Source organism: Microtus pennsylvanicus, chromosome 4, assembly GCF_037038515.1.
Source record: "Microtus pennsylvanicus isolate mMicPen1 chromosome 4, mMicPen1.hap1, whole genome shotgun sequence".
NCBI lineage: Eukaryota > Metazoa > Chordata > Mammalia > Rodentia > Cricetidae > Microtus > Microtus pennsylvanicus.
The window spans coordinates 107693369-107703560 of NC_134582.1; the positions used below are offsets into that span (position 1 = coordinate 107693369).

Here is a 10192-nt window from a genome sequence, read left to right on the forward strand (position 1 = left end):
CCTAGACCCGGTAGGAAGGCAAAGACTGCATGGAGATGACCCCCCCCACACACACCTCCTAGACCCGGTAGGAAGGCAAAGACTGCATGGAGATGACCCCCCCCACACACACACCTCCTAGACCCGGTAGGAAGGCAAAGACTGCATGGAGATGACCCCCCCCACACACACCTCCTAGACCCGGTAGGAAGGCAAAGTCTGCATGGAGATGACCCCACACACACCTCCTAGACCCGGTAGGAAGGCAAAGACTGCATGGAGATGACCCCCCCCACACACACCTCCTAGACCCGGTAGGAAGGCAAAGTCTGCATGGAGATGACCCCCCACACACCTCCTAGACCCGGTAGGAAGGCAAAGACTGCATGGAGATGACCCCCCACACACCTCCTAGTCCCGGTAGGAAGGCAAAGACTGCATGGAGATGACCCCCCCACACACCTCCTAGACCCGGTAGGAAGGCAAAGACTGCATGGAGATGACCGCCACCCCCTCCCCCATACACTCTCCTGTTTCCAAAGGAACCAGTGAACCTTGTTCCTTGGGTTTTATTTTTAAAGGAGTATTTGGATCTAGAGATGAGTTCCCTAATGTGCATAATATGATCATGGCTTTGGTAAAACACAACTAATTCAGACTTTTTAATATTGCCTCTTCACAGAATTCCTAAGTGTCAGAACTTGTGCCCAGGTTGTCTGTGTGTAGTACTTGACTATCACACTTATCCCTAGGGTTCTTTTTGTTTAAGATTCCATACTGTTTGCAGAGTAATCGTTTCTAATTGAATCTATATGGCTCAATCACCCATGCCATCTCAGTTCCCTCTACTGTTACAAGCTCCATGTATACTATGAATTTGGAAGGTGTCATAGTTAGGCTTTCTATTGCTGTGATGAAACACAGTGACCAAAAGCAACTTGGAAAGGGTTTATTTCAGCTAATACTTCCAGGTTAAGAGCCCATCCCTGAGTGGAGTCTTGGTAAGAGCCCATCAGGAACCTGGAGTCAGGAGCTGATGCAGAGGCCATGGACATGGAGGAGTGCTTCTTTCTGGCTTGCTCCTCATTCCTGGCTCAGCTTGCTTTCTTATGGAACCCAGGACTACCAGTTCAGGAAAGGAATTACCCATAGTAGGCTGGTCCCTCCCCCATCAATCCATAATTAATAAAATGCCCTACAGGCTTTCCAATCTTACAGCAGCATTTTCTTAATTGAGGTTCCCTCCTCTCAGATGGTTTTGTGACAAGGTGACATAAAACTAGCCGGAACCAAAGTCCTCGCCTTATTTCTTACTATACTCAGAAGACACAAAGCAAATACAAAGAGAAATTGAAAATAAAATGTTCCTATAAAGGAGAAGTAACTAGGTTATATCTCAGCCAGTGTCCAGAGTTTCTCCTGGGCCACTAATAGGTAGATTCCCAAAAGAATGAAGGAAGCTGAGGAGGCTGAGTCCTCCTAGTATACAGATGTCACATACATGGATGCATGATCTTAGTTCTCACAGTTCCCCTGTGAAGTACACATCATTAGCCCTGTCCATTAAGAAGGACACAGGGGTAGGGAGAGGGCTTGGTAAGAGCCAATGAAAGATTAGCAGCAGGAGGAGGAAGGGGATAGACATCTAACCCAGATGTCTGAGGTCAGAGCCATGAAAAGAACTGAGAATTTAAGACTGTTAGGAAAGCCGATCCAAAAGAAAACCTGTCCAATAACAGAAAAGAAAAAAAAAACATTTTGCTTGTTTACTTTTGAGACAGGGTCTCAATATGTAGCCCAGGCTAGCCTCCATCCGGTGAGCCTCCTGCCTCTTTCGGTTGAGTGCTAGGAATACATGTAAGTACATACCATCACATCTAACCTTGAGGGTGAGGGATTATCGTGCAAGCAAAGTATCAGACTTCATTGTTATGAACACATAGAAAAAATTAAAATGTACATACCTACACAGCTGTGACTATCAGAGTAGCTGGCACCTGGCTGGTTCTCATAGGGTACAGAGGCCAAAGATTGGGAGAGCAGAAGAAGAAACAGAGGGGTGGCCTTGAGAACTTTCCAAGAAGACTTCATCCTGAGATGTATACCAGGAGCCGTTGTCTTGTCCACAAGATCACTCTTCTTCTCAACCCTCCTCGACCTCTCTAGAGTTACCACCTCCGAAATGCACACTGCCATAAATACACTTTGCAGCAAGTGTGCTGCAACACGTGTGTGTGTGTGTGTGTGTGCTCGCACACACACACACACACACACACACACACACACACAGCTGGATATTTTGAGAACTCTGAGAGAGACTCAGATGTCCAAGGCTGGCAAGAGCTGGAGAAGTCCTTGGTGGGCAGTCCCTCTGAGCAAAGACTTCAGGAAAAAAATACCCAAGTTGCACAGTGACAGCAACAGCCCTTCCGGCCTCTGGCTGAAGTCAGTGACCATAAACCACATGGACCTTGAGGTTTGCCCAGAGTACTCTGTTCAGTTGGAAGAGAGAGGCCCTTCCCCTTTCATTCTTGCAAAACAAAGCCAAATGAAAACTAAAACCGAAGAAGAAAATACCACACCACATGCACACAGTCCTTCAGCAACCTGATTGGCAGCACCCACATAGCGAAGAAGTTGCAGCTGTAACGCAGAATACTTACGGCTACAATATGTAATCAGAATTATATTTAAACTTATTTCACTTTCCTTTCAATGATTGCATGCTTGAGGGTGGACTCCTTGCTTGGTCAGAGAACCTTCTGGTTGAGTGGTGACTCTCCTCTGACAAAGAGAGACTATTGCTTCCCGGGCCCAGCTTTCTGAAAGCCTTCCATTTGGTATGCAGAAGACAATGGGCTGTCAGCAAGCCTAGATTTTAAATCTAATAAGAAAAAAGGTGTGAGTTTGTATTTACTTGCCTGGGCAGGGGCATCATTTTCCCTCAGCATTTCAAGATGTGTTTGCTTCCCACCTACTGGGGACTGGTTCACTTTTGAGAGACTGATTTTTCTGCTTTGACTTTGAGAATCTGGCACCATTTTTTCCGGGGAAAGCAATCTGAAAATGGAGAGGGCTTTAAAATAAAAGACACCTAATCTGAATGCCTTGATATTTGTTTTCTTAAATAGGTTACACCAAAATTATATGCAGCACTCAGACAAGCTCAGATGTTAAATTACCCAAGTTCAGACAAGAGTAGAAGGTCGTATAGACTGTCCCTTCCTGCTTGGGGTCTGAGAAAAACTTATTACAGACTTAGGATCATGGGAGTTGCTTAAATTGGTTAGCACTTTTTGCTTAATAACATTTGGTTATACTGATCCCCACTCCACATGCACTCTGCCTGGACACACAAGCTTGCCCCCTTCTCAGCCTCAAGTCCCTTCTGAGGACAAATAGCGCTGCCTACTGAATGGTGATTTGACCTTGTGCAGGTCTGTCACTAGGCCAAGGTGCTGCTGCGTTTGGTCCCTGACCTTGTGGTCAAGAGAAGCTTTAAATAGAACGATAAGGTGACTGAAAATGAAGGCTCATGCTTGACTGTCACGTCGACCTTTACGTGAGGAGTGCATTAGCCAAGTGAGTCAACTTTCTTCCTCCAGTTTCTTCAGCTGCCAGCGGTAATGGTGGTATTGCCTTACAAGGTTATAACACAGAATCAGGTGATGTTGAACCCAAGGCACCATGCCAGGCAAGAAGTAAGTGCATAGTAAATTAAAGCTCTGGCTATTACCCCGGTAACGATGCAACCACATCTGTGGCCCAGGCTCAGCTTAGAGAGAATTGTCAGGCTGCATGGTAGTTGCAGGGCATTATGTAACGTTTGGGGGAAATTTGAACACAAAAGGGCAGAATTTATTGAACATATTTTTTTTTTTTTGGCTGGGCCAGTAAAACCTCAAGAGTGCACGATCAATTCTGTCTGACCCAGAGACTGAAGAAATATTTCAGAAAAGCATCTGGAACAGTCTCGAGGTGGTCTCACTGCACAGCTGCAAGCAAGCATGGAGAACCTCGGGGTCAGGATCTGTGCAAGTGGTATGTGCTTCATCATCTATGTGTGATCCAGTCCACTCCACCCACAGCCAGCCCGGGGGCTGGGAGCTTTGAAAACATCTGAAACACCTAGGCTTTGGGTTGGGCCAGTAAGTGACCCTGACTTAGTCCTACAGAAGTGAGCAAGTACCTAGCCCTCTCACTGGTGACATGCCTCTGCTAGAAAAGGAGTTAGGATGCTTTTTCTTCAGAGGGCTATGGGAGGGTAGTACCTACTAAAAACAGGTAGTGAATAAATGGCCGTGCTCTTCACACTTGACAGCTGACTTCTGAGTGGGCAGTGCCAAAGGAACACAGGAAAGGCAGGCGATGCTGACGGCTGACACTGGAAGCGACACATACATGCACACACCACCACTAACAAAACCTCAGTGGTCCCCAGCACACAAGTGTGAGCTCTCAGACTGGCAGCATCGTTTCCCATCATCAGGTACTGAATACAAATGACCTGTATCTCTAATTAACCTGGTGAGAAGCCACCCGCAGTCTGTAAGAGCTGGTGGCCCCGTGTGATGTCCCCTGAGGAGCCCTGCTATCAGATGCTCCCATTTTGATTTTCTCAAAAATCTGTTCTTGAGAATGAGATTTCTTCTTGCAGTACTTGTTCTCTCTGCTCCTTGAGCTCAGATGCAAACTTCGCCCTTTCTCGTTGCAGCAGCAAGCTGGGGATTTGTGATCCTGAAAACTGCACCCGTGGTTCAGGCTTGTTGGTTATGAATCCCTTTCTGATTACTTCTGACCTGCATTGGCCTCCACCTCTCATTCACAGCAATTTCTTCACCAAGAAAAAAAGAAGTAGAAAAAGATGTAAATAAGAAAAGAAGGCATAGAAGCTGGGTTGCTACAAGGCGCTCCTCACTCCATTGTCTCTCTCTGTGCTCGGGTTCATACCGCCCTCTCCTAGGTCTGGCTCCAAACTTGTTCATGCTGACTGGCTAGACCCAGGCCCCCTGTAGACAGCTCTTCTCCTAGTCAGAGCCCCATTCTATATACCATGTATGATCTGCTCGAGAACTGGCAAATTATTTCTGACAATGAAACACGTGGTCTTTCTGAAAGATCTCCAGAGGTTGGATAGAGAAACTCATATCATTATCATCGCTTCACCATTTAGTAATGATGCACCCTGAAAACAGCAATCTATTTAACCATAGAGATGTAGTTATTCATATTTTATGTGTAAGAGTGTGTGCCTGAGTGTATGTATGTATACCACATGTAGGCCAGAAAAGGGCGTTGGGTCCCCTAGAATTTCAGATAGCTGTTATCCAGCAGATGTGTGTGCTGGGAACCAAACTTGGTCCTCTGCTGGGGCAGCAAATGCTTTTAATCCCAGAGTCATCTTTCCAGCCCTTTATTTAACTATCAAATGCCACTTATGCTAACATTAAGATTATGAGGATTAAGAGACTGTAATTTTAAAAAAAACACATTTTAATGCTAGATAAATATAATGCTACCAACAAAGATTGACAAAGATCGGAGGTGATATCCATGCTAGCTTCCAGGTGTGGTCATCACACACTGTATACACATATTGAAATGTCACATGGTATTCCGTAAAAATGTGCAATTGCTATGGATCGATTAAAAAATTCCTCATTTATAAAATGTAGAGCTGACAATGAATCAACATTTTTGTTCTCCAGTGATATGCTGAATGTAATATTTTACTTGCATATTAACTCAGAAAATTTCATAATCCTTGGTTTAGTAATACAGGCACAAAACCCACAATGTTTCATAGGGATTCAGAAAACCTAAGAGAAATATGTTTTCAGTAAGTGGGAGTGATCTTCATGCTTGAAAGATGAGTTCTTATTTCTGAGTTCACGGGATGTCAACTGGCAGGAATTGTGGAGACCAGGGCAATCCACTCCTACGAGTCACACCAGTGGCTTACAGGGAAAAGCCAACTACCAGGAATGAGCCAGGGCTTCTCAGCGCCTTGTGAATGAGCAGTAGACTGCAGCATCTGCAAACTAGCCAGTGGGATTTGTGCTCCTGATACTCCTGCCCCGCCCTCCAATTTATAACTCACAGGCTCATTCACTTTGAGATTCTAGAGTTTTAGAAAAGGAGATGCATCTACTAAAATAATGGAGGTTTTGTGATGCTTTTGATCAGTTTTTAAAAATATATACATCCAAGGGAACTGGAGGCACGGTTCAGTGGGTAAGAGTGTTTACTATGAATGCAAGAGGACCTGAGTTCAAATCCTTAGCACTTACATGAAAACTGGGTATAATTATGCATTCCTGGAGCCCTAGCATTGGGACACAGATGAAGGTAACCAGCTAACTCTGGGAGCTTGACGACAGGCCTACCTAGCTAAAAGCAAGGGGAGAGTATGGAGGTTCAGCTTCAGTGAGAGATGTACCTCAAAAGCTGAGGTGCAGAGAAGACACCTAAGTAGAGCTGAGGTAGAGGAGAGGAGAGCAAGGATGGAGGAGGATACACTGGGGTGCTGTTGGCTAGACAGACATGGGGTGGTGTTGGGAGGTTGAGTGGCAAAGACCAGTGCTATCAGGAATCTGATGGATTTGTGATGTTCCTGTGCACATGGTAGAGAGAGGACGAGGTGCCCAGGCTTTGTGGAAGGAGATCCATGAGTGGCTGAGTTTCCTTTTCAGAACGGAGCAAGACAGAGCTAAGAGAGACTGGCAGAAGCAAGTATAGAGGTGGGCAAGGCATGCAGACACAGGCTTCACGGACTCACAAGTTATCAGAGGAGGACTTGAGATTCTCATATGTGACAAAGGCTAGGTGGATTTAAACCATCTTCTCCTGGCTTTCAGAGCTATACAGTCAAGTGTGAATGCTCATAGCCAAATAAAACAAATACAGCTTTACTAAGAATGGAGTTCATTCAATTCTCTTTAGATGAAGGAATCCAAAGGTCATCCTACTATCCTAGGACTGGCTTTTACCTTCAGGAGTAGCCCACAGGTTTAAATGACTGCTAGAACCTCAGCCACCACGTTTAGGCTACCAGAAGGAAGCAGAGTAAAAGGCAAGCGTCTTGTTCCCTTAGCAGAAAAATCTCCTTTATCATTTCTGCTTGCATTTCATTAGCAATACCTAGTTACAAAGCATGCTGGGAAATGGAGTTAAATGTTCTCTCAAAACTGCTAGAGAAATAGGCATGAGTAGTCTCTAGACTGTGGGCAATGTGGTCAGCAAAACACACAGTTAATAAAAGCTCAGAGACAGATATTGGGGTTGAACCTGAAGACCAGAAAAGCAAAGCAGCCAGTCACTGGGTCTTACTTCGATCTCAGTCCGAAAAATGGCGATCCTGCCTCCAGGAATCTCAGAATGAGACTGAGCCTGAGAGCTGTCTCCTCCTGTTTTATAAATCATCTTTTGTTCTGGGATTAAAGGTGTGCACCACTGGGATTAAAGGCATGCACCGCCTGGTTTCTATGGCAACTAGTGTGACTGCTGGGACTAAAGGTGTGTGTCACCACTACCTGGTCTGTAAGGCTGACCAGTGGGTCTGTTTTACTCTCTGATCTTCAGGCAAGCTTTATTTATTAAAATACAAATGAAATATCACTACAATCAAGCTTTGAAAAATGTAGTATTGGTACTGAACTGTATTATATAAGCCATATGTAAGTGTATTATCTTTTATTACAAGTTTTAGGAAGGTGGATAGAAACATAGTTTTGCCTATTTTTATACTGACTTTTTTTTTGATGGGCAGTTAGAGATGCTCCCTGGAAGCATTTTAACCCACATCCTGGGTTGTTCACAGAAATGAAGCTGTCAAAAGCCCAGAGGAAAATCTCAGTTGAGGCTCACCAGGGTGGGGCCATGTGTGTAAGTAGGCTCCTATCATACTGGGAGTTTGCAGCTACATTTCAAGAACTAAAACTACAGATTAGCTACATCCATCCTGATGCTATGATCACAGAGGAAGCTGGAAATTAAGGAAAACAACCTAACCAGGCAGTGGTGGCACATGCCTTTAATCCCAGCACTCGGGCGGCAGAGGCAGGTGAATCTCCGTGAGTTCGAGGCCAGCCTGGTCTACAAGAGCTAGTTCCAGGACAGGCTCCAAAGCTACAGAGAAACCCTGTCTCGAAAAACAAACCAAAAAAAAAAAAAAAGGTGCAGAAATCACGCCTTTGTCTGAGCTTTTCACCAGCGTTTCCACTGGGAGGAAAAGTTGAAGGAAGTGGGGGTAGGGGCGATACATTCATAGATTTGGGGAAGTGGATATCCAGTACAAAGATCTCCCCACATGACCTCCTGCTGAGATAAACACAGGCTTAAAGAAAGAAAGCCGCAGGAATGCAGCTAAAGATGAAAAGGAGTGGAAGAAGCAATGGGCGTCTTAGCCTGAAGGACACATCACGGCAGTCTATTATTTAAGACCTCCAAGCTCTCCGGTGCCCATCACAGCAGGAGTAAAGGTCTTACACGGTCTTGCAGATCCGTGTCATCTGGAGCCAGTTTGTGCCTTCACTCATGTTTCTGGTCACAGTTCTCTTGTGCATTGCATTCTGGTCATGCTGAATTATGTTTGATGCCCCATGACCAAGTAGCTGTGCCCTGCTGCCTTTGCATGTGCTACCAATTGCTGTGGTAGCCCTCTGCGGGTCTGCAGCCCGCTCCTTTCCCTTCAAAGTCACCCTTCTTAGAAGAGCTCCCTGTCTTCTACCCAGCCTACTTAGCTCCAGTGCTGGTGTTCCCCAGAACCGCTCCTGCAGTGCGGGTCACCATCCACAGAGTATATACTCTACTCCTGGCAGACACCCAGGGAATATTAGTGGGAAAAATGGGTAAAACAGAACAAAATAGAAGAATGTGTAGTACATATTACCATCAGCAAAGAAGGGAAAGAGGTTTTTAAGGTATTCTTGGGAGAATTGGATAAAAGAAAAGCATTTGAGGCTGTCGTGTGGGCCTCAGTACTAAAGGTTGGTGTCCACGATGAGAAGAGAGGTCAGCACTGGAGAGAGTAAGGGCTAACGCTGAAGAGGGACTCTGGGGCAGTCCCAGAACTGGGCAGAAAGAAAAGAGGAAGCCAGAGGGCAGCGCCTCAAGGTTGTAAGGTCCCAACTTACATAATTTCCTCCAGTTCTGTCGAACGTTTTGTATCAAGATGGCAAAGTTTATTCCTTTAAAGACTTGTGCCTGCCCCATTCAGGGCGCGTGAAGGACACCCCGTGACACTTTGCTGAGCCCAGATCCTCCGAACCAGCTGCTTCTGGAGTGGGAAGACAGCCCACAGCCTGCTAGTCAGGAGAGAGAAGAAAGGGTGGCCTCTATGTGTACCCCTCCAGCCACAGGCTTCTTTCAGCAAGGGCATGTCTCTATGGCAGTTGCTGGACTCTGCTGCATCATGCCTTGACGTGAGAGTCACGTGTGCTGCGGAGAACAGCTAACCTGGACCTGTTCGACAGAGCTGCCTGGGAGAGGCCGTGACCTGCACCCTGCTGGAAGGGAAGGAAGTCTGTTTGAGCGGGCCGTGCTCTTCTTTTCCAGCCACTCTCAAAAGAGAACTTGAAAAAGTGACCGTCGTCTACTATGGTTTTCCAACATGCTTGTTAAGGAAAATCAAAAAGGGTAGGAGGTTCTGTGTGAGAGCCAAAGTTACATTTTAAGTTTTAATTACTATGCCCGAGAGATCCGTGAAACAAAAATATCTCTGATCTGTGAGCCCCTTTCCCATGGACAGACAGTTCGTGAAATGCTGGAGGCTGTTGCTCATGGGAGATAACAAGCCACATGTTTTTCACTCCCCTGAACATGTTTGACCCATCTGCAGTGGATGAGCTTGATCACTTGTGGATGAGAGGTTCACAGGCAGGAAATACGTCAGGATGTATGTTTGCTCCTGATTGGATGTAGGCAGGAAAGGCATCAGGATGTATGCTTGCCCCTGATTGGACCTGATGGGAAGTACTTAAGCCACTGCAAATCCTGATTCAGGGCTCTTTTCTGGAAACCCAGAGAGGCACCTGGCCAGAGGCCATCTACCTGGCTGGTATTTCATTAAAGCTTGCTTCAAATTTGGCTTTAAATTGTGGTAGTGATCTTATTCTCAACCGGTGGGATTAGCATTTGATCAGAAGAATAGTGTTTCAGTAGTGAAAAGGGTTTGATGGAAACTGAATCCAAATTCAAGATACATATCAAAGAC

General features: G+C 45.7%; 1 protein-coding gene across 6 annotated transcripts in view; it reads right to left on the minus strand.

Annotated features, from left to right (window-relative positions):
* Aoah (acyloxyacyl hydrolase) overlaps positions 1-2450 on the minus strand; it is a 186850-nt gene extending 184400 nt beyond the window's left edge. For all 6 annotated transcript variants that reach the window (XM_075970119.1, XM_075970118.1, XM_075970122.1 and 3 more), the window contains exon 1: positions 1944-2450. In XM_075970119.1, coding sequence (XP_075826234.1) covers positions 1944-2175 — 232 coding nt within the window. In that variant the 5' untranslated portion in view covers positions 2176-2450. The remainder of the gene's footprint in view (positions 1-1943) is intronic.
* Positions 2451-10192: the final 7742 nt, after the last annotated feature.